The sequence below is a fragment of the Macaca nemestrina genome, chromosome 5, assembly GCF_043159975.1.
Source record: "Macaca nemestrina isolate mMacNem1 chromosome 5, mMacNem.hap1, whole genome shotgun sequence".
Lineage (NCBI taxonomy): Eukaryota > Metazoa > Chordata > Mammalia > Primates > Cercopithecidae > Macaca > Macaca nemestrina.
In genome coordinates, this window is record NC_092129.1 from 153,008,340 (window position 1) to 153,031,969 (window position 23,630).

At 46.6% G+C, this 23,630-nt stretch overlaps 1 protein-coding gene across 2 annotated transcripts; it reads left to right on the forward strand.

Annotated features, from left to right (window-relative positions):
• Window positions 1-221: 221 nt before the first annotated feature.
• On the forward strand, window positions 222-18,035 carry LOC105498612 (protein phosphatase 1 regulatory subunit 10). 2 transcript variants are annotated; one of them, XM_011770791.3, is made up of 20 exons: window positions 222-435; window positions 659-1,179; window positions 7,661-7,778; window positions 8,452-8,538; window positions 8,701-8,836; window positions 9,707-9,758; window positions 11,583-11,660; window positions 11,794-11,967; window positions 12,193-12,298; window positions 12,401-12,513; window positions 13,344-13,444; window positions 13,695-13,842; window positions 13,919-14,077; window positions 14,176-14,422; window positions 14,591-14,654; window positions 14,767-14,961; window positions 15,149-15,224; window positions 15,475-15,588; window positions 15,746-16,501; window positions 16,775-18,035. In XM_011770791.3, exons 3-20 carry the CDS (start codon window positions 7,672-7,674, stop codon window positions 16,882-16,884), a joined length of 2,823 nt encoding a protein of 940 aa, XP_011769093.1. In that variant the 5' UTR covers window positions 222-435; window positions 659-1,179; window positions 7,661-7,671; the 3' UTR covers window positions 16,885-18,035. The 2 variants fall into 2 exon arrangements, with proteins under 2 accessions (XP_011769093.1, XP_070953486.1); XM_071097385.1 differs by lacking the exon at window positions 222-435 and having other exon boundaries at window positions 572-1,179.
• Window positions 18,036-23,630: the final 5,595 nt, after the last annotated feature.

The following is a 23,630-nucleotide window of genomic DNA, read 5'->3' on the forward strand; positions in this document are numbered from 1 at the left end:
TGGCTAGTCACTACGACTCTTAGATCTCTTTGTTAGAGTTTGCCTTTTAAGCAATTTTGAAGGCGATTTTTATCGAGATCCTCTCAGTGCGCATGCTCCGGCACGTTTCTACCAACCCTGGGTGAGAAATGTTCTCCAGGGCGGAAGTGGCGGAAGCAGAGGAAAGGGAGGTGCTGGGCTCTCTGGTCACGCGCACGCAACAGGGAGGCAGAAAGGAGGCGGAAGAGAGTGCCGGGGAAGGGGCGGAGCAAAGGTGAAGTGAGACTAGCCAATCAGCTGGCGAATTGTCGTTTAGGTTGACCAATGAGTTCACGCCTCGCGTATAATGTCTCGCGACAAGGGCGTTTCACTAGCACGTTTGGGCGCGTTGGGCGGCGTCCGGGTATAAAAGACTCCACCCGAGCGGGCGGCCGCCATTCTGGGGTTCGTTTAGAGGTAAGTTTACCTACCTTGTTGTTTAGTGGGTAAAATTTTGCGGAGAGCGTTGGATCTGGGAAGCGGGGTAGGGATGGGTTCATTTGAGAGCCACGGCTTAAAGCGGCTGCGATCAGGATGGGACACAGAGGTTTGTTTGGGGACAGCAAAGATGGCATTTCTGGGTGTTTTGAAGCAACCCGTACTGATTACATCTTTCTCCCTTGTGTTCCTTTTATCCCAGGTTTGAATTTTCTCGGAGAAAGACAGGCCGACCACGAGGAAAACAGAAACAAGCCGCAGCAACATCTAAGCCCTTGAAAGGATCCTGAGAGAGGGGGGAAAGGGAAAACAGCAGCCACCAGCCCAACCACTTGTGTCTTCTGCCCCTTCCCACCTATCTTGCCCACCCCACCAGCCCACGCTGCTTGGGACTTGAAATCTGTGGCCGAAGGACCGTCACCACATAACTTGAAAAATAATCAACCACCCTCCCTTCCCAAACCACCCAAATTCACTCATCCAGCGTTTACTTTTTTGAATCCACTCAGAACTTTTTTCTGCGACCCCCCTCCCTAAATGGAGTTGGGTGGGGGGGGAAATGAATACTGAGTTGGCCTTTATTTTTTAAAAGACTTTTTGATCCAATGAGGCCCCCTAAATAATTGAGTTTTGGGTCCTGGTTGGTTGTTTTATTTTTTTTCCTCCAAAATTTTACCCCTTCCCCCTGAGCCCGAGGTGCTGACGTCGCAAAAAAATTGGATAGTAAGTGTCGAATTTTCAAAAACCAGCCTTGCAACAAGAAGTCAACGTTTCCCGTTGTGAAACCAAAAATAATGAGAGGAAGAAATGAGACCATAGAACAAATAGAGAACTGGAGAAGGACCAATCTGGTCACTTAATCTCCATTAAAAAGGGCCTGTGGGTCTAAACAGTCTTGTTCTCTCTCCCCTACCACCTATCTCTTCCCTGCCCTGCTGCAGGCAAAGAGAGGGTGGAGGGAGGGCCAGCAAGTGAGGATTTTGATGGTTAACCCTTGGTAATCCAGCCAATTTCCAGACTGCCAAAGCCATACGTGTTTATATAAGGAGGAATGGTTACCTTCCTCTGGTTAGCAGCAGTCTTCGAAAGGGTTAATGAGCTCACATACAAGAGATGGTGGATCTTGTGGCCCAGAAGTACCACTTCTTTGTGTGTGAGACAAGCAGGGTGCCTTTCAATTTGCCAGATTAATAAGCAATCTGTACATAAAGATTGCAGGGTAAGGAGATGGGCAGAGAGAAATAATAGCTCGCTATAACTTTTTAAATGACTGTTAAATCCTCTCAATTTTAATGTAATTTGTTTGGGGTATATTTGTGTGGTTAAAATAGGTGGCAATCTAGGAATAAAGATTGCAAGACACTTAGGACAAAATATAATCTTAGTGCCAGTACATACAATAGTTGGGGAGGTAAAGAATGTCTTATAATTGTTGCAGATTGCATAGGTATTTAAAAGCAAAAGAGTGATTAACATTTTAACTTGATATTTTTTGGTGGGGGAGGTACAGTTAAATAGAGGGTGGAAAGGTTGGGTAATGTGGAATTTAGGAGTATAATTTTAAAAGCCATTTAGTGCAATTGAATGCTAGCTTTCTAAAAGATTTGTGTCGTTAAAAGGAATTTTTTTCTTCCCTGCTTCAATATGGCGACTTTCCTTGTCCTTTTGTCTTCCAAGCGGCGTTGCAGGTTGTGTCTTGACCCATTTTTTTTCCTGTCCTCCCACCTCAACCCTATTTGTTGAGAGGGGTCCAAGTCCTTCCTCCCCCTTTCCCTCTATAGGGAGGATGGGGGTGGTCGATGGTAGCCGGTTGAACCTCCGTTGCAAATTCAGTTCTTCCCTGCAGAAAATTGTTCTAATATTTTGATTGCTTTAATTTTCACTACGCTCTTACTGATCAAAATAGGTCAAAGATTATTCACGATGGGGAACTGGCTTTTGGCTTTTTTACTAAAAAGGTGTTTTTATAATGTAACTGAAGCTACCGGCAGAGCTGGGTGGCTTTTTAAAGTTCGAGTCCTCTTTCTCCATTACAAAATGGCGTCCCTCCGTCTTTGTTGTTTTTCTTCCCCTTTTGCCATCCTGAGCTTAGGGCCGCCCTAGAAACTTGGTCAAGGGGGAGGAGCAGCCTTGAAAGGTGATGTAATCAGCTTTCTTCCTCTTTTCTCCACCCTCTTGAAGCTCCACCCCTGAGCAGATGCCTTTGCACTCCCTGTGCTCGTGGCTGCTAGGGAGAAGACATTTTCCTAATTTTCATTATATAAAATACCTTAAAGGGATAAGAGCTTATAGGAATTAAGTATTAAGGCTGTCCATCTCCTTGGGTAGTTCTAGTTTTTATAGAACCAGTTTTTATTTTCACTTTCACTCATCACAACTGCTTGTAATTTTTCCCCACTTCAGCTGCCAGGGGTGAAAAAACAGGCAAACCCAAGACTGGGAAGCTTTGAGGATGTGTGTGAGCGTGTGTGTATGTATATATGTGTGTAGAGGGAGATGGGAAAGACACAAGGGCTTGCGAGAGTCCCTTCGAGATAAACGGGCCTGATGACACTGAAATGTGCCATTTCTGCTCAGGAACCAGTCTTTGGGCCTCCTGCATTTGGTCGCTTTGTGTAATGAGAATCGGGGGAAGGTGGATACTTCTAGGACTTTCTTCTAAATCGCCCTCATTCCCACCTCTCAGTTTGGGGATAAACTGTATTCAGTGCTGTATCACGTTCTGCACTTGCTTAGTTCCTGTACATTGGTACTAGGATAAGAAGTGAATCTTTAGGAAAGGAGGCGGCAGTTGTAAACTCAAGGCAGGGGGAATCAAGCTACGGTTTCTGGTAAGCAAAACCTTTCTGGTATTACATTTCACAACTTTCATTTTTTTTTTTCCCAAAGAGCCACCTTTTTTGAATTTCTTTTTCCTTCCCTTCTAAAAGAAATTCTTTGAAAGCATTAATGAAAAAATGATGTCCTCTTCATTTTTCAACTCATGCAGTGCTGTGGCAGTTGGTGCATGTTCAGAAGCCATGCCCTATCTGAGGGTGGTATTGGGTGTCTGGTTCCTTTCTTCCCCCAACTTTTTCAAAGCCAAATCTTTATCAGACTCTCCATATAATTTTAATTTTTAAAAGTCCTGCACTGAAGCGTGGAGGTTCTAGGCAGAATTGGAAAGCACAACTGCCCTGTGGTGACGTGGGTGAGACTTAGGGCTAATTTTCTACTGGGTACAGATTCTCAAATTATTACTTAAACTTCTGGATTGGATGGGAGGGACTCTTCCACATGTCTATTGACCACAAGTTTTTTTTGTTTTGTTTTGTTGTTTTTTTTCTTTTAAGCAGTTTGCCATGTGCCTCTGCAGCATATCTTCCTTGGGAGCTGAACATTCTACCCACTGGGGTTCCTGATATCTAGTGAGCCAGGGGATTAATAAAGAAGATCTTCCTTAACATGGGAGATGGGAAGCAAGGTCTACTAGGGGAACCACATCCATTCAGAGAATCTTGGAAAAGCTGATCCTTGTAGTTTGTGGCCAGAGTTCCAGTCTGGGGTCTTTTTCTATGAGTTGGGGTGGTGTATCATTTTGCATCTTTATTGAAAGGCAGATAAGCTTTTGAGGAGCTCATGTATCAGGTTTGCAAAATGACTTTGAGGGGTAGGGGCTTACTACTTGGAAGCAAGCTATGACCTTGTGATGAATCACCTGAGAGACATAATTCAGTCCACTATTGAGTCAAACTAGGAAATGCCTAAAACACTGAAGAAAGGAAGGGGAACATGAGTTAGGTACAAATCATTTTCATTTCCAGAAGTGCCTCTAAATTAAGGTAAATTTGGGAGTTTTTTCTCCTTTTGTTAGAAGACAGTTATTTTTTAAAGAACTCTGACTTGCACAGAATTTTTATCCTGAACCAATTCAGTCCTGTTCATTGGTGATGGATGTGGAATAACTTTAGCTATGCTGGATATTTTTTCACCCTATTTATTTGAATAGCCCTCAAGTAAAATTCATTTTGAAGGCAGTTGGTGTCACAGACGTTTATCTCTGGTAAAAGTGGTAGAAAATTCCCCAGTGCCTTGTGCCAGTAGAGTATGGCTCTGCCTGAAACATCTCCATAAGGAAAGCATAGCTTAGGATGAGGTGGACGTAGGCCAGGGGGTTGCTCCCTCACTCCCCACCTTCTGTATGTTCTGCAGTCAAGGAAATAGCAGCTCACTAAAAAAAGACAATCATGCCCTGGATTATTCGTGGTTCCAGAAAGCTTTCTCAAGCTTTCATTCTAGACTCCAGATCCTGAGTAGGTAATGTTACAACACTTAGTCACAGCCCCTGCCTTCCTTCAACTCAGTTTGCCTTCTCAGCTGTAGCCCTGTGCCCGGAATGTTGGACTTTACATTCCTTCCCACTTCAGTGCCTTGGAACTTGTTTGGTTTTTTCCCAAAATATACTGACTTCCAAGTAAGGAAACTAGGTTATAAGACACTTGGGGTCCTTAATTTTAAATAAGAATGAATCTGCCTAAAGGAAGGCCATCATGAGAAAACCCACTTATATTTTATCAAGATTGGTGCTAATGAGACAAAATTTCACTTATATTTCCAAAATATAAGTAGTGGAAAATGAATGTTTAACACTAATTTTGCTTTGTCTCTTAGCTTTCCTTTGACTATTAATGTTTTTTATTCTTGTTTATACAAATGGGAATAAAAAAGTCCTTGGATCCCATTCCCAGCAGAGGGCTCTGGACAGAATTCAGCTTTGTACTCATTGGTCCATTTTTCTAAGACTGGCTCTTCTGTCTTGTCTCCCATCCTCTGAAGGAACACTTGAGCTCAGATGACAGTTTATTTAGTGTCTGAAGGAAATAGAGGTAGCTGGTCTATTTATTGGCTTAGCTTGCAGTTGGATATGCCAAAGGGAATTCTCCAGGGTTGTATATATTCAGCCCTGGGTTTGAACCAGTCAAGTCAAGGGGAACTGGTTTGAAATGATGTTTAATTCAAGGCCTTTTGTCAAGTTGCATATATTTTGCTTTGGGAATCTAATGGTAGGTATGTGTGTGTATATATAGAGTTTTAAAAATTTCTTAGTCTTTTGATTGCTTATGATATGTTATTATTGGAACCCATACATTGCTTTTCCAGTCTCCAACAGATGTGATATCTGTTTTATATGTCCCTTTATCATATCTCTTTATAGTTTCTATAGATCACTTTATATTATCTCACTACATGGGAAGAATACCTTTATTTCTGTGTCTGTGTAAGGATCACCATACTTGAGTGGATTTGGCCCACGAACGTCTAATCTTTTCCAGTATTCTCCTTGAATGTTTTTTCTCTGACCTCAGGTTCCACTTGTACTTGTAGAGGTTCCAGGGCAGCAGTGACTTCTCAACATTTCTTGCCTCATCTCTCGCTTTGTTCGGCCCACAGGTTATGACCTCCAGAGCCAAGATTATACTTCTTCCCTTCCTGGCTGCCTCCTCCCTGCCTCTGCTGCTGCTCGCCTAGGTTGTTAGGACCTACACATTTGGAAATTTATTGACCTTTTTGTTGGGAGGACTAAAGGGCTGAGATTGTTATGCTTATGTTTTTTCTTTTGTTTGAGAACAAATAGAATTAATTTGCATTATCTTACAAGAAACCTATGTTTTTTCCGGCACAAAAATACTCATCTTTGTAAAATACTGATTTTTCTACCCTTCTGCGGGGATTGTGTCTGTTAACCTCTGTGCTAGATGTAGGATGAGGAAGGTTTTGTTCTTGCCTCTTCCTTGCTACCCAGTGTTGGCCTTATTGCCCAAAGGCAGATATTGCTGAAATGGCTTTCTTTTTTGGTGGTTTTTTGTTTGTTTGTTTTTGAGACAGGGTCTTACTCTGTCGCTCAGGCTGGAGTGCAGTGGCACAATCACAGCTCATTGTAGCCTCAATGTCCCTGGGCTCAAGCAGTCCTCCCATTTTCCCACCTCAGCCTCCTGGGTAGCTGGGACTACAGGTGCACACCATCATACTCAGCTTATGTTTTGTAGAGATGAGGTTTCGCCATGTTGCTGAGGCTGGTTTCAAACTCTTATGCTCAAGGAATCTGCCCACCTTGGCCTCCCAAAGTGCTGGGATTACAGGCATGAACCACAGCACCTGGCCTCTTTTTTGGTTCTTAGAAGCAAGTATTTAGAGGCAGTGTAGATACAAATCCCAATCAGAACAATATTTATTGTAAATTACCTTTCTGGAACTTCAATTCTGCCCTGTCCCATAAAAGGAGCTTAGCTTTTAACTAATTCCTTTTCCAACCTGGTCTAAAACAGCTGCTTAAAAGGGAATTTTTCTAGCATTTGACTTTATCTATTCCATTCTTTAGTTTCCATGGTTTTCAGTTTTAGGCTTTCCTAGGGGATCCACAGCGTGATTTTTGAGGAGAGGACCAGATTTACATCTTTGCTTTTGAAAGCACAAACCACTAGCTTCCGTTTAACATGGAGACAGTAAAAACTTGTGCAGTGTTTGGTTAATGAGTGACAGTCTATTCAAGGCCTAGGAGGACCTGCTTGATTTCCTTGCATCCATTTGTCTCAATATCTGGCACCTACCTCCAGATCTCCTTAGGGAAGGATTCTGTTTTCAAGTTTTGTTTTGTTCTCTATCATCTACCACTTCAGCTGATAGATATCTTGCCTTATGTCGTGATTATGACTCTTAATGGGCTAAGATAAAAAGGAATCAACTCTTACAAGACATTTAGCTCAAACACCCAAGATTTGGCCCAATTTCTGTCAAGCTATAGGCTGTTTTTCAAGCCAGATTTTTCAGCAACTAGGGAAGACAGGACTTAACAATAGGTACAAATGCTCTGGAGAGTTGAACATCTTGTTATGAGAACTGAATCTTAGCTCTAGTACGATCTAGTGAAGTTCAGCCATCCTAGGAAGGATGCTGCTGGGAGGGAGGGACAGGTGTGCTGCTCTAGTCCTCCCATCGAATTGCTTTCCTGTTCAGTCACATATGCTCCCCATGTTTAACTTGCTAGGGCTATTTTCTCGGTAGTGGCAAGTGGTCTGTGTTGATTTTTCATATCTAAAAAATAGCATAGTTGAATAGTCACTATACTTTGTCAGATGTAGAGATGTGGTTTATTAGAGGGCCTACTCGGGTAGTCCTTGCCACCCATTTATTCTGTGGGTTTGTTTGTTTTGTCCTCTTACCATAGAAACCACCATCATGGGTTCTGGTCCCATAGACCCCAAAGAACTTCTCAAGGGCCTGGACAGCTTCCTTAACCGAGATGGGGAAGTCAAAAGTGTGGATGGGATTTCCAAGATCTTCAGGTGAGTCTTTACCCTTTTTTGGATTCATTGTGAGTAGAGAATATTGTGTGTTAAAATATGGCTGCAGTTGAGGCAGACTGGAATGATCCTGGAAAGGAAAGGGAAAGACAGTCAGTGCAATAGGATTAAAATCTAACAATTTTAGGGTAAGGGATAGGAAAAGATGATCACTTGGTTTCTGACCATAGCGGAAGCTGGAGATTTGGACGTCCACAGTCCCAAGGGAGTCATATGTTGGAATGAGAGCAGGGTAGCCTGGTAACAGAATTCTAGATTGTTTAGGTTCATGTTCCACCTACCTATAATGTTATTTTCTTTCAGGGATTCTCAGGTTCAGGGGAGAGTAAATAAGCCAGTCTTGAACAGACTATTAGGGACAGTTGTTGAGGGCTAGCCGTATCACCTGGGGGCAGAATGACATTCATCCTGTGTGTTAGGGAGGCAGTGATGCTCTCCTCCCCAGGTCAGGGACTTCAGTGTCTCTGTTCTCCCATAAGTTTCCATGTTGCACTGGATCCGTCCCATCCTCCTAGAGGTATATGTGACTCCCCCTCTCTGGAGCAAAGTCCCAAATCATCAGGAATCTCTAGGCAGTTCACAGATTAGAGAGGCGCTTTTGCTAAGAGAAGAGATACTGGCTGCTTCATTTCTAACCCTCACTCATATCCTGCAGTTTGATGAAGGAAGCACGAAAGATGGTGAGTCGATGCACTTACTTGAACATTCTCCTGCAGACCCGTTCACCAGAAATACTGATCAAGTAAGTGGGGATCTGGATGGTTGGAATGGGAAGATGTAGCTAAAAGATGGGGTGGTGAGGCATGGGGTTCCAGGGGCATTGATGGGAGACTGGGATCGTGGGATGTGGTACTTTCAAAACCTAGAAAGGGCGTTACTGATAGACTCTCCTGCCTGCATGCAGGTTTATTGACGTTGGTGGCTACAAACTTCTTAACAATTGGCTGACGTATTCAAAGACAACCAACAACATTCCCCTCCTCCAGCAAATACTACTGACCCTGCAGCACCTACCACTCACTGTAGACCATCTCAAGCAGGTACCTTTAGTCTTTAAACCCTGATTCTTCTTTTTTTGGTTTCGTCTAACAGATGAAAACTCACACTGACTGATGTTGGCTGTGATCTTGGGCCTGTGAGATAGAATGGCAGAAAAATAATTTAGAATAAGAAGACTTGGTTTGAATTTATCTCCTTTAATAGGTGTGTGGCGCCTGGGTGCGGTGGCTCACGCCTGTAATCCCAGCACTTTGGGAGGCCGAGGCAGGCAGATCACGAGGTCAGGAGACCGAGACCATCCTGGCTAACACGATGAAACCCCGTCTCCACTAAAAATACAAAAAATTAGCCAGGCATGGTGGCATGCATCTGTAGTCCCAGCTAATCAGGAGGCTGAGGCTGGAGAATCGCTTGAACCCAGGAGGTGGAGGTTGCAGTGAGCCAAGATCACACCACTGCACTCCAGCCTGGGTGACAAAGCGAGACTTGTCCCCCACCCCCAAAAAAAAGAATGTGTCAGCCGGGTGTGGTGGCTCACACCTGTAATCCCAACACTTTGGGATGCTGAGGTGGGTGGATTGCTTGAGCCCAGTAATTTAAGACCAGCCTGGGCAAAAATGATAAGACCCTGTCTCTACAAAAAATAAAATTTACCCAGATGTGGTGGTGGTGGTGCGTGCCTGTAGTCTCAGTTATTTAGGAGACTCAGGTGGGAGAATCATTTGAGTCTGGGAGATTGAGGCTGCAGTGAGCCAAGATTGCTCCACGCACTCTAGCCTGGGCAAGACAGTGAGACTCCGTCTCAAAAAAAAAAAGGTGGGGGGGAGCATTGTAACTTTTGTCATTTTTAGCTCTAAGTGGAATTATTTGCCTCCTGGCATTTACCTTTCTGTTGCTCCCATTTCTCATAGAACAACACAGCTAAACTGGTGAAGCAGCTGAGCAAGTCAAGTGAGGATGAAGGTAGGTGCCGCTCCTGCTCTCTCATGGGCTTTTCTCTATTACTTCCACTTCATTACCTTAATATCTTTTCCCATCCTTGGATTGTCGCTTCACTTTTCTCTTTCTGTGTCACCTTGCTTTTTTTTCCTTCTTTTAAAGAGAAAGTTCCTCTAACCTGTACCCTGTTTCCTGTTCTCAATTCCAAAGTTGTTCATTTCTCTGTTGCTGAATATAAGGCACCATACTTTAACTGGAAGCTGATTCCTAAGATTGCTTGTTATAAAACACATACACTTAAAATTCACTGTGGGAAATAGTATCATCCTAGCGTGTCTCATCATCGTTCACTTCTGTTTTTCTAACTATAGCATATTCTGGGAACTTTAATAACTGTTTTCCTAACAATAGATGTACTAGTTCTACCAATAAACATATTCCTGTAGGACATGGGCAAAATCTTGACTCTTGAAATATATCAAAGCGCCGGGCGCAGTTGCTCACGCCTGTAATCCCAGCACTTTGGGAGGCCGAGGCGGGCAGATCACGAGGTCAGGAGATCGAGACCATCCTGGCTAACAAGGTGAAACCCTGTCTCTACTAAAAATGCAAAAAATTAGCCAGGCATGGCGGTGGGCGCTTGTAGTCCCAGCTACTTGGGAGGCTGAGGCAGGAGAATGGCGTGAACCCGGAGGCGGATCTTGCAGTGAGCCGAGATTGCGCCACTGCACTCCAGCCTGGGTAACCGAGCGAGACTCATCTCAAAGAAAAAAAAAGAAATATATCAAAGCTCTGATTCTTTCCTTTTCTAAAAGAGTTGTGGAGCTTCTGGCAAGGACCATACAGTTCTGTCTTGAAGACAAAGCCTGTCTCCTTTAGAAATTTAGAGTTTCCTTTATCTCTACCCGGGCACACAAGATACCAGTTTCCCACCAAGTGAGCAGTAATCTATTTCCAACTGGCTTAATTGTGTTGCTCTCTTTAAATATATATTTAATTACCATCATTCCTTTAGATATTGAAATTTGTATATTCCCTGTCGGTTGTAGTTAAGTCTCACCGGAACCATAGTTATCAGTTACTCCAGAAAGATTTTAGGATATTCCTGCGTTGAGGTTCATGTTGGCTTAGGTATAGAAATTGCTAATTGTATGACTGTTTCAAAAAGTTATGTTTTAGTGTTCTGTGAAAATCTTACTATTAAATGACAAATTATGAAATAAGTCTCTAAGTGGAAATGTTGGCCAGAGGAGAGGTGCCATAGATCAGAGATGTTATTTGCCAAGTACAAAAGGAAAGAGTTACAAAAGTATTTTTTCATTTAGAAACAAATTTTATGCTTGTTTTTACATCTATAAAGGAAAATAAAAAGTCTTCAGATTGTTGTAACAATTAGGTGTGTTATACGTAAAGCAACTAATGTAGCTTTTTAAAAAAATGTCAGTAGTTTTTGAGGAACTGGTGGATTTTGGTTACATGTATAAGTTCTTTAATGGTGATTTCTGAGATTTTGGTACACTCATCACCCGAGCAGTGTACATGGCACCCAATGTGTAGTCTTTTACTAATGCAGATTTTAACCACATATTCTGAAATAAATATTAGGTCTTTTTACTCCAGAGTGGTGATGACATCAGAGTTGAAAGTTATTTGAGTAGAACACAACTCTTAATTCATTGTTCCATTTTTTAAGAATTTGGTTTTTAAGCATATCTCATGTTCTTCTTAAAACTTTGGATTACTTTCTCCATTACATAGATTTTCACAATATTTTCTCAAACCTCCCATTTTCTGTTCCTGGAAGAATATTTTACATTATTAGGCATTTCCCCTTTCTCTCACCTGCAGAGCTCCGGAAATTGGCCTCAGTCCTTGTCAGCGACTGGATGGCTGTCATCCGCTCTCAGAGCAGTACTCAGCCCGCTGGTAAGCTCCTTAGTCCTTTATCCTTTGTATTTATTTCTTTCCTACTGGGATGTGGCCTTTAGGTACTCCCAGTCTGCTTCACCTCTGACAGTGTTTAAATAAAATCCATTTCTGCTTTGTTTTTTCACGACAGAGAAAGATAAGAAGAAACGTAAAGATGAGGGGAAAAGTCGAACTACCCCTCCTGAGCGACCTTTGACAGAGGTGAAGGCTGAGACCCGGGCCGAGGAGGCCCCAGAGAAGAAGAGGGAGAAGCCCAAGTCTCTTCGAACCACAGCACCCAGTCATGCCAAGTTCCGTTCCACTGGTAAGACTGGCGGCTGGCCTCTGGAGGGTTCGTGTGCATGTGCACACCCAGAGCCTTATGGGGGAATCATTTGATGTGTGATATGTTAATCGTAAGGAAGAGAGAAGATTAGCGGAGGAAGCTTTGGTTACAAGGTTAGAAGAACATTTGCGGGTGAGAACGGGAGGAAAATTCAGGGGTTTAGGGGTTTGAGTTCAGCTGCCCACACCATGCTTCTTTCCCCAGGACTAGAGCTGGAGACACCATCCTTGGTGCCTGTGAAGAAGAACGCCAGCACAGTGGTGGTTTCTGACAAGTACAATCTTAAACCTATCCCCCTCAAACGTCAGAGGTATGGACCATATTCTCAGGTTCTGAATGGGGTGGATCTGTGGACACAAGGGAGCAAGAGGGGGTGAGTCAGAGATGTTGATGACAGTTCCTCTTCTGACAGCAACGTAGCTGCTCCAGGAGATGCTACCCCCCCTGCAGAAAAGAAATACAAGCCACTCAACACAACACCTAATGCCACCAAAGAGATCAAAGTGAAGATCATTCCGCCACAGCGTGAGTCTAAAGTGGGGAGATGTACTTTGAATTAGGAGCAAAGTCTTTTTTTTTTTTTTTTTTTTTGAGACAGTCTCGTTTTGTTGCCCAGGCTGGAGTGCAGTGGCACGATCTTGGCTCACTGCAAGCTCCGCCTCCCGGGTCCATGCCATTCTCCTGCCTCAGTCTCCCGAGTAGCTGGGACTACAGGCGCCCGCCACCATGCCCGGCTAATTTTTTGTATTTTTAGTAGCGATGGGGTTTCACCATGTTAGCCAGGATGGTCTCAATCTCCTGACCTCATGATCCACCCGCCTCGGCCTCCCAAAGTGCTGAGATTACAGGCGTGAGCCACCGTGCCTGGCCAGGAGCAAACTCTTATGGGAACGAATGTCTCTGGGAACGAGAAGTTTTTTTCCCTTCTCTTTTATTATTTCCCTCCATTTTCCTTTGATTCCTTGGTACCCTTTACTTTTTGTACCTCTGGAACTCCCGTTTCCGGTGTCACTTAGGAGTAATTTTAGAGATAAGATAGGGAGGTGTGCCATTTTGTGACTGGTCAGGGGCGCCTGGCAAGGTGATTTGTCGTGTTCACAGGGGCTCACTTCATCAGTTACCTGAGCTATAATTCACATCCAAAGCTATGGCTTGCCTGCCACAAGAAACCTAGAATAACAAGAAGAATATCGTGTATGAATCCTCCTGCATGTGCTTCCTGGTCCTCTTGAGCTTGTCGTGTCCTAAGTTGAGGCAGGCTCTTCATTGGCTCATTTTATGCCTAGACTGTGTTTGCAGGTGTAGGATTGTGAAGGAGGTCTGATGATGCCATTTGATGCTCTTTCTTTTTGTAGCTATGGAGGGCCTGGGCTTTCTGGATGCTCTCAATTCAGCCCCTGTTCCAGGCATCAAAATTAAGAAGAAGAAAAAAGTGCTGTCACCTACAGCTGCCAAGGTATGGGCTCCCAAAAGTAGGTTTCAGTGAGAGTATAAAAGGTAAAGTAGAAGAAAGGGCACAGCAGCTAGGAGTTGTCCAGGAGGACAAGAGGCGTTTTGCCTTGGATATAGACTGGTGCAGGTGAGACCAGTGTGGAGACAGAGTCTTCCTTTATATAGGAACTGTTGGGGGATTGCGCCTGGGACCCTGGACTAATTCCCTTGCCCTTGGCTTTCCAGTCAGTTCACTTCCTTTTCTTTCACAATAGCCGAGCCCCTTTGAAGGGAAAACGAGCACAGAACCAAGCACAGCCAAACCTTCTTCCCCAGAACCAGCACCGCCGTCTGAGGCAATGGACATAGACCGTCCAGGCACCCCGGTTCCCCCTGTTGAAGTTCCAGAGCTCATGGATACAGGTAATCTAGAAACTGGTTCAGTTTGGGGGGTTTTCTGAAAGGAGGGATCTGGGTCTGAAACCTCTTCTGCTTCCAGCCTCTTTGGAACCAGGAGCTCTGGATGCCAAGCCAGTGGAGAGTCCTGGAGATCCTAACCAACTGACCCGGAAAGGCAGGAAGAGGAAAAGTGTGACGTGGCCTGAGGAAGGCAAACTGAGAGAATATTTCTATTTTGAATTGGATGAAACTGAACGAGGTAAGAGGTCATTTCCTATGTAATAGGTGTGTTTAAGGGATTTTAAAAGAACTTGGTTGTGCTTACTTTCCCTCTTGCTTTTCTTCCTCTGCCGATAGTAAATGTGAATAAGATCAAGGACTTTGGTGAGGCAGCTAAGCGAGAGATACTGTCAGACCGACATGCATTTGAGACAGCGCGGCGTCTGAGCCATGATAACATGGAGGAGAAGGTGCCCTGGGTGTGCCCCCGGCCCCTGGTTCTGCCGTCACCGCTTGTCACCCCTGGAAGCAATAGCCAGGAGCGATATATCCAGGCTGAGCGGGAGAAGGGAATCCTTCAGGAGCTCTTCCTGAACAAGGAGAGGTGAGCAGAGTGGGATTCCTGCCCTGGGATGTTGAGTGCTTGGACACTCCTGAGGGGAACGTGAGCTGGGGTAATTAAGGGGTGGAGGTTAGAAATTACTTTCAGGGCCTGAATTAATAACTTGACTATCATTCTACTATTTTCCCTCACCTGTGCTGTTCCTGATAGTCCTCATGAGCCTGATCCTGAGCCCTACGAGCCCATACCCCCTAAACTCATCCCCCTAGATGAGGTAAGTCAGTGTTATGTGATGATGGAAGTTGTGATGGTCATTGAATTCAGTGCATCTTTCATGTGAGAATGTATCTGTTCTGTCAGTCCTAATTTTTTTGCTCTTCTTTCAGGAGTGTTCCATGGATGAGACTCCGTATGTTGAGACCCTGGAACCTGGGGGGTCAGGTGGCTCACCTGATGGGGCAGGAGGCTCCAAGTTGCCTCCAGTTCTGGCCAATCTTATGGGAAGCATGGGTGCTGGAAAGGGCCCCCAAGGCCCTGGAGGAGGAGGCATTAATGTCCAGGAGATCCTCACTTCCATCATGGTATGCGCCCTCTTTCCCCTTTTCCACCTTCTGTGGAGCCTCCTTAAGTGCTCTCTCCTCACTCTGTCTCCCATTCGCCTTACCCCAGTTCTCCACATCTACCCACTTACCCTAATCTTTGGCTCTCCCTTTCGCCATGGTTGTTACCCTGTCTGTCTGTTTACTTTGCCTTCTTACATCCTCACAGGGTAGCCCAAACAGTCATCCTTCAGAGGAACTACTGAAACAACCAGACTATTCAGACAAGATCAAGCAGATGCTGGGTAATCCTCAGGGCCAGCCCCAGGGGACTGGGGGAGGAAGCCTGCAGTGGAGTTGGGGGAAGCAGGGTTTCACAGATGCAGAAGAGTACAGGGCTGTGGACCCTAGGCAAGAAATGGGAGGGAAAGACTGGACAGAGAGAGCATTGCTCTGCCAGGTTGGTTTGAGAGGGTCAGTTGGGTGCATCTAAATGGGAAACCATGCCTGTCTTCTAGAATGCTCATGCTGTGTTATCCTTGTTTTCATTAACAGTGCCACATGGACTCCTAGGCCCTGGCCCGATAGCCAATGGTTTCCCACCAGGGGGTCCTGGGGGCCCCAAGGGCATGCAGCACTTTCCCCCTGGACCTGGGGGACCTATGCCAGGTAGGTGGTGAGTAGAAGGTTGGAATGGGCTTACCTGCTTAATTTCAGTCTGATAATAGTATAGGATTGACTGGAAGGTGGGAGGTGAGGTGGTTTAGGTTGGGAGATGGCAGTTCCTGGTAGCTGATACTGTTTTCTCTTTTTTCTCCCCGTACAGGTCCCCATGGAGGCCCTGGTGGGCCAGTGGGTCCACGTCTCCTGGGTCCTCCACCCCCTCCCCGGGGGGGTGATCCCTTCTGGGATGGCCCGGGCGACCCTATGCGGGGTGGCCCAATGCGGGGGGGTCCAGGACCTGGTCCTGGACCATACCATAGAGGCCGAGGTGGCCGAGGAGGAAATGAACCTCCTCCTCCTCCTCCTCCTCCATTCCGAGGCGCCAGAGGAGGTCGCTCTGGAGGAGGACCCCCAAATGGACGAGGGGGCCCTGGTGGGGGCATGGTTGGAGGTGGTGGGCATCGTCCCCATGAAGGTCCTGGTGGAGGCATGGGCAACAGCAGTGGACATCGTCCCCACGAAGGCCCTGGCAGTGGCATGGGCAGTGGGCATCGCCCCCATGAAGGCCCTGGCAGTAGCATGGGTGGGGGTGGAGGACATCGTCCCCACGAAGGCCCTGGTGGTGGCATCAGTGGTGGCAGTGGCCATCGTCCCCATGAAGGCCCTGGTGGAGGAATGGGTGCTGGTGGTGGACATCGCCCCCATGAAGGCCCTGGCGGAAGCATGGGTGGAAGTGGTGGACATCGTCCCCATGAAGGCCCTGGACACGGGGGTCCCCATGGCCACCGGCCTCATGATGTTCCTGGTCACCGAGGCCATGACCATCGAGGACCACCTCATGAGCACCGTGGCCATGATGGCCCTGGCCACGGGGGAGGGGGCCACCGAGGGCACGATGGAGGCCACAGCCATGGAGGAGGTGAGGATGCTCCCTGTCCCCCATATGCCTTTTGGTGTCCCATACAAGCTTTTGGGGAGTGGGTGAGAGTCACTACTGTTGGTAGCTAGGCAGAACGTGAGGTACCCGTCTCTTTGATGTCCCAGTATGCATAGCAGTTCCTACTCTATGCCCTTCCCCCAAATCCCTAAGACTGTGTCTCTGAAAGTTCTTAGGATGCCATGGACTGGGGTGGTGATGGTGGCATTGCCCTCAGCCATTTCCTGTCTAACTGTTCTGCCATCATTCCCACAGACATGTCAAACCGCCCTGTCTGCCGACATTTCATGATGAAGGGCAACTGCCGCTATGAGAACAACTGTGCCTTCTACCACCCGGGTGTCAATGGGCCCCCACTGCCCTAGGGACCATTTGCCTGCCCCGTTCACACAACCCCTGTGGACTGCAGCCTCGCTCCTTCTACCCTGTTATGGCTTCTGTGAGGCCCATTTTCCCTTTTCCCCAGCTGATGAGGAGCCGGCCCCCTCAGTTCCCACTTGCTTGGGTTCCTGGGGGTTTTCTGATCACTGGTGCGCATTGATGTACATATTTTCCTCCAGTCTGGGGAGGAGAGAGACTGGAAACGTTCCTGGACTGCTGAAGAGGAGACCCAGTTGGCTTCACTTTTTGAGAAGATTCACCCTGTACCCCAAACCCCTTTCCAGTATTACCCTTAATGCTTGAGAACCTAAAGCTGGTTATCCTGGAGAACACCCCTACCCTTCTATTGCGGGTCCCCACATGCACACAGAACTCTGACACAGGATCAGCTGCACTTAAGAAATCATCCCAGCTCAGTTCATTATTCCTCATGGGGTGGGGAGATGGTGAAGGGGTATTGTATATCCCACTGCACTGAGAGGGCTCAATCAGCTGGATTTGAGTTCTGGAACACACATCATCCCCACTCCTCCCCCAGCGTGGGCTCTCCATTCTGAGTCCTTTCTCAAGTGGGACCTTGAACTGTCTGTGAACACCCAGTCTGCGTCCTGGGTCTGCTAGGTTCGATGATGGTGAACTCATATCTGCATCCGGTGCAAGTTTTAGCTGGCAAAGGTGAGGCCAGTGGTGCTGGTGTGCCTTTGCCAACTACAGCCAGTCTGGAGACTTGATAAAATACTTCAGTGAGACCAGCTTCTCATCAACTTGGGCCTGGCATGCTGGGCCTGAAAGTCACACTACATGCACTGCCTTGGGGAGTTAGCTCACTCCCTGCTCCCACCTGGAACCTTGCCAGTGTGAAGGAGGCTTCCAGCTACTTCACCCTGTCAACCACCTCTGAATCCCCACCAGGTGCCTTCCTGGGTGGATTCAACAAGATGATTTTGCCCTTTCCCAGTTCTCTCCTTCACCTTGGCATCAGTTGTTTTCTATGAAAACAGTGGATTGGTTGGGTTTTGTGCAGGGTCTTGGGTTAGAGCCAAAATGGATTTGAGGATGAGTATTTTTTTTTTTTTTGGTTTTGTATATTTTGTACATTAATAATAAACAGTGGAAAGAGAAGCAGCTTATTTAACCCCTGGTGTGTTTGGACTTTTTTGAGACGGAGTCTCGCTCCGTTGCCTGGGCTGGAGTGCAGTGGTGCAGTCTCAGCCCACTGCAATCTCTGCCTCCTGGGTTCAAGGGATTCTCCTGCCTCAGTCTTCTTTGAGTAGCTGGGATTACAGGCACCTGCCACCATGCCTGGCTAATTTTGTGTTTTTAGTAGAGACAGGGTTTCACCATGTTGGCCAGGCTGGTCTCGAACTCCTGACCTCGTGATCCGCCCACCACGGCCTCCCAAAGCGCTGGGATTACAGGCGTGAACCACCGCGCCCGGCGTGGACTGTTTTTTTAAAAAAGCCATTACCACCTGTGTTAGGTACATTAGTATAAATCTGTGGAATCTGATTTTTACTCCTCTGGAGCTAATGCTTGATCTAAGAGTTGCTATTAAGTACTGGTGAAAAAATACTTCAAAAAGTACATAAAACACTCTAGGATACAGACTAGATCTCAGCCACAGCGGTCTTTCCTGGTTCTCATCTCTCTGAGTCTTCCCTAACACGCCTCGTGTGTGTTCCTAGAACAGTCCTGTCCTGGCTATCATGCCCTCTAGGATGTGTTCTTGGTCATCTTATCCACATTCTACAGATAAGGGAGGAAAACCTGAGGATGCTGGAGTCAGATCAAGGCCATTGTCCCAGCTCTACCTCTCTACAGTCTGGGTGACCTTAGCCAGGTTAGTGTTGGGTATCAGTGGATCATGTCTGTAATCCCAGCACTTTTGGGAGGTCAAGGTGGGAAGACTACTTGAGCCCAGGAGTTTCAGACCAGTCTGGGCAACATAGGGAGACCGGGTCTGTACAAAAAAAAAAAAAAAAAGGCCAGGCATGGTGGCACATGCCTTTAGTTCCAGCTACCTGGGAGGCTGAGGCGAGAGGATCACTTGAGCCTGGGAGTTCAAGGCCACAGCTATGATAGTACCACTGCAATCCAGCCTGAGCAACAGAGAAAGACCCTGTCTCAAAAAAAAAAAAAAAAAGGCTAGGCATGGTGGCTCATGCCTGTAATCCCATCACTTTAGGAGGGCGAGGTGGGTGGATCACCTGAGGTCAGGAGTTTTGACACCAGCCTGGCCAACGTGATAAAACCCCGTCTCTACTGAAAATATAAACATTAGCTGGGTGCCTGTAACCCAGCTACTTGGGAGGCTGAGGCGGGAGAATCGCTTGAACCCAGGAGGTGCAGGTTGCAGTAAGCCAAGATCGTGCCACTGCACTCCAGTCTGAGTGACAGAGCAAAATTCCGTCACAAAAAACAAAAGGGTAAGTATAGATTGCTCTTCCCAAAGTGGCTCTGGCCAGGCACAGTGGCTCATGCCAGTAATCCCAGCACTTTGAGAGGCCAACGTGGGAGGATCACTTGAACCCAGGAGTTCAAAACTACCCTAAGCAACATAGGGAAACTCCATTTCCCCATTTCCGTGCCTGGCCCCCACTCTTCTTAAAACCAGAAATTAAAGCTGGGCACGGTGGCTCATGCCTGTAATCCCAGCACCTTGGGAGGCTGAGGCGGGTGGATCACCTGAGGTCACAAGTTCAAAAGCAGCCTGGCCAACGTGAAGAAACCCCATCTCTACTAAAAATACAAAAATTAGCCAGGCGTGGTGATTGGCACCTGTTATCCCAGCTACTCGGGAGGCTGAGGCAGGAGAATGGCATGAACCTGGGAGGCGGAGCTTGCAGTGAGCCAAGATCGTGTCACCACTGCACTCCAGCCTGGGCAACAAGAGTGAAGCTCCATCTAAAAAAAAAAAGAAGAAGAAAAAAGAAAAAAGGATCTATCACTTGAGGGGGGAGTGTGTGTGGCAGATATGGGGCAGTTGAAGATATTAACATGTTTAACGTGGGTTGAGAACGGTGGTTTTCAAGTCTGTTAGCATTCATCAGAATCATCTGAAGAGTTTATTAGAAAACAAATTTGGGCTGGATGCAGTGGCTTATGCCTGTAATCCCAGCACTTTGAGAGGCCAAGGTGGGCAGATCACCTGAGGTGAGGAGTTTGTGACCAGCCTGGCCAACATAGTGAAATCCCATCTCTACTAAAAATACAAAAATTAGGCATGTTGGTTTGCGCGCATAATCCCAGCTACTTGAGAGGCTGAAGCAGGAGAATCACTTGAACCCGGGAAGTGGAGGTTGTAGTGAGCCGAGATCACACCACTGCACTTCAGCTTGGGTGACAGAGCGAGACTTTATCTCAAAAACAAAAACAAAAAAAGACAAATTGGGGGTAGGGTCCAGCAAAATTCTGATTCAGTAGGTCAGGATGGATCCTGAGATTTGCATTTCTAACAAATTCCCAGTTGCTGATGCTGCTACATTGCCCTGGAACACGTGTCTCAGCTGTATTTCTGGCATTGGCCACATGAGGGGGCAACAATGTTTTATTAATATCTCTCAAAGGCCTCACTGCATTTAGGCCCAAAGTGGGTAGTTATACCTTCCCCTTGCCCAGGCTTGGTGTGTGTGGGGGGTGTTCAGGTCAGTCTGTTGTTGCTCTGTGCACTGGGAGAAGACCTGAGAAGACATAATCTAAGGACCAGGCTAGGACGTGAAATACCAAAGAAGTATACAGCTCAAGTGAAAAAACCCAAACATGTCACAGCCTAGTGGTCACAACTTTGTGTCTCTTTCTTTCTGGTTCCATCTACTGCCTACTTCTCACCCTCTTTCTTCTATCTCCTGCAACAAGCCACAAGAACCTTTAAAGAGAGCTTAAAGTTTTTACTGTATTTTAAGAATGAGCTCGGCCAAACACGGTGGCTCACACCCGTAATCCCAGCACTTTGGGAGGCCGAGGCGGGCAGATCACGAGGTCAGGAGATGGAGAGCATCCTAGCCAACATGGTGAAACCCCGTCTCCATTAAAAATACAAAAATTGCCAGGCGCAGCGGCTCACACCTGTAATCCCAGCACTTTGGGAGGCCGAGGCAGGCAGATCACGAGGTCAGGAGATCGAGACCATTCTGGCTAACACAGTGAAACCCTGTCTCTACTAAAAATACAAAAACTTAGCCGGGCGAGGTGGCAGGCGCCTGTAGTCCCAGTTACTCAGGAGACTGAGGTAGGAGAATGGCATGAACCTGGGAGGCAGAGGTTGCAGTGAGCTGAAATCACGCCACTGCACTCCAGCCTGGGCAACAGAGTGAGACTCTGTCTCAAAAACAAACAAACAAAAATTAGCTGGGCATGGTGGCACGCACCTGTAGTCACAGCTACTCGGGAGGCTGAGGCAGGGGAATCACTTGAACCAGGAGGTGAAGGTTGCAGTGAGCCGAGATCATGCTACTGCACTCTAACCTGGCAACAGGGCAAGACTCTGTCTCAAAAAAAAAAAAAAGAGCTCATTTTCTTTCAAATCATTTATGAAAATTTGGCCAGGCGTGGTGGCTTATGCCTGTAATCCCAAAACTTTGGGCGGCTGAGGCGGGTGGATCACCTGAGGTCAGGAGTTTGAGACCAACCCTGACCAAATGGTGAAACCCTGTCTCTACTAAAAATATAAAAAAATTAGCTGGGCATGGTGACTGTTGCCTGTAATCCCAGCTATTCTGGAGGCTGAGGCAGGAAAATCGCTTGAATCCAAGAGGCAGAGGTTGCAGTGAATCCAGTGAGCCAAGATCGTGCCATTGCATTCCAGCCTGGCTGACAAGAGCAAAACTTCATCTCAAAAACAAAACAAAGAACCTTTTTTTTTTTTTTCCAGACAAGAATTTCACTCTTTTGCCCAGGCTAGGTTATCCCCTAATAACCCTGTGAAGTAGGTACTACCACCTTCATTTTACAGATGAGAAAAGAGGTATCAAGAGGCTAATGGCTTGTCCAAGGTCACGGCCAAGACCCTGACTTCTCCCCCTCAAATTCCGTAAGAGGCATGTTTCCTCATGCCTTTTTTTTTTTGTTTGAGACAGAGTCTTGCTCTGTTGCCTAGGCTAGAGTGCAGTGGTGCGATCTCGGCTCACTGCAACCTCTGCCTCCCAGGTTCAAGCGATTCTCCTGCCTCAGCCTCCTGAGTAGCTAGGACTACAGGTGTGCACCACCACACTCGGTTAATTTTTTTGTATTTTTAGTGGAGATGAGGTTTCAACACGTTGGTCAGGATGGTCTCGAACTCCTGACCTCGTGATCCACCTGCCTCGGCCTCCCAAAGTGCTGGGATTACAGGCATCAGGCACCACGCCCCGTCTCCTTATTTCTAATTTAGAGTGTTCCCTGACTATGCAGCTGTCTCCACACCAAACCTTCACTTGTTGTATGAAGCTTGTACCTGAGGTCCAGTATTATTTATTCACTTGGCTGGAAAACAATTTCCCCAAATTAAATGTCCAAACAGTTAAATCTTAGCCACACAGCTCTCCATATTCCCTCTGGAACTGGATACATCTCCTATCACTCCCTTCTCCCCAACCTCCACATCTGTTCTTTCCATCTGCCCTTTTCTTTCCCTCCCTATCTCCCCTAGCTAGTGCAGGATTCAGTTACCCCATTCCCGTAACAAAAGTTATGGGCTTCACCCTTCAGGTTTCTATAGCACGCCTTGCCTATCACCACCTAATACCACTACCCACCACCTGTATTTTACTTTCCAAACCCATCTCCCCAGTCTAACTCTTAAGAAAAATGGCCACAGCAGCTATCATCCATGAACTCCCAGGTTAGCTTGTTCTTCCTCCCAAGCCTTAGCTCTGCTCTTTTCCTACTTCTAAAAAATGGCTCCGTTTCCTGATTATTCAAATCATTATTTTTCAAGGTCTATCCTCAAGTGACCCTGTCAAATAATCAAGCCGTGGATAATGTTTCCTTTTGAGTATGTGGCAACTTAGAATCTAGAGTACTGGCCGGGCGCGGTGGCTCAAGCCTGTAATCCCAGCACTTTGGGAGGCCGAGACGGGCGGATCACGAGGTCAGGAGATCGAGACCATCCTGGCTAACACGGTGAAACCCCGTCTCTACTAAAAAATACAAAAAACTAGCCGGGCGAGGTGGCGGGCGCCTGTAGTCCCAGCTACTCGGGAGGCTGAGGCAGGAGAATGGCGTAAACCCGGGAGGTGGGGCTTGCGGTGAGCTGAGATCCGGCCACTGTACTCCAGCCTGGGCGACACAGCGAGACTCCGTCTCAAAAAAAAAAAAAAAAAAAAAAAAAAAAAAAAAAGGAATCTAGAGTACTACATGTTAGACAATTGATCAAATTACATTACCTAGTCACGCTTACTTTTAAGTCTTCTCTAACCAGACTATTAATGAAGGCAGATCTTGTCCCTTCCCTTCTTATATATCCCACAGTACTGTACATGTTGGCTGGACAATTTAATTTTTTTTTTTTTTGAGATGGAGTCTCGCTCTGTCACCCAGGCTGGAATGCAGTGGTGCAATCTCGGCTCACTGCAACCTCCGTCTCCTGGGTTCAAGTGATTCTCTGCCTCAGACAACCGAGTAGCTGGGATTACAGGCACTTGCCACCACTCCCAGCTAATTTTTGTATTTTCAGTAGAGACGGGGTTTCACTATGTTGCCCAGGCTGGTCTTGAACTCCTGACCTCGTGATCCGCCTGCCTTGGCCTCCCAA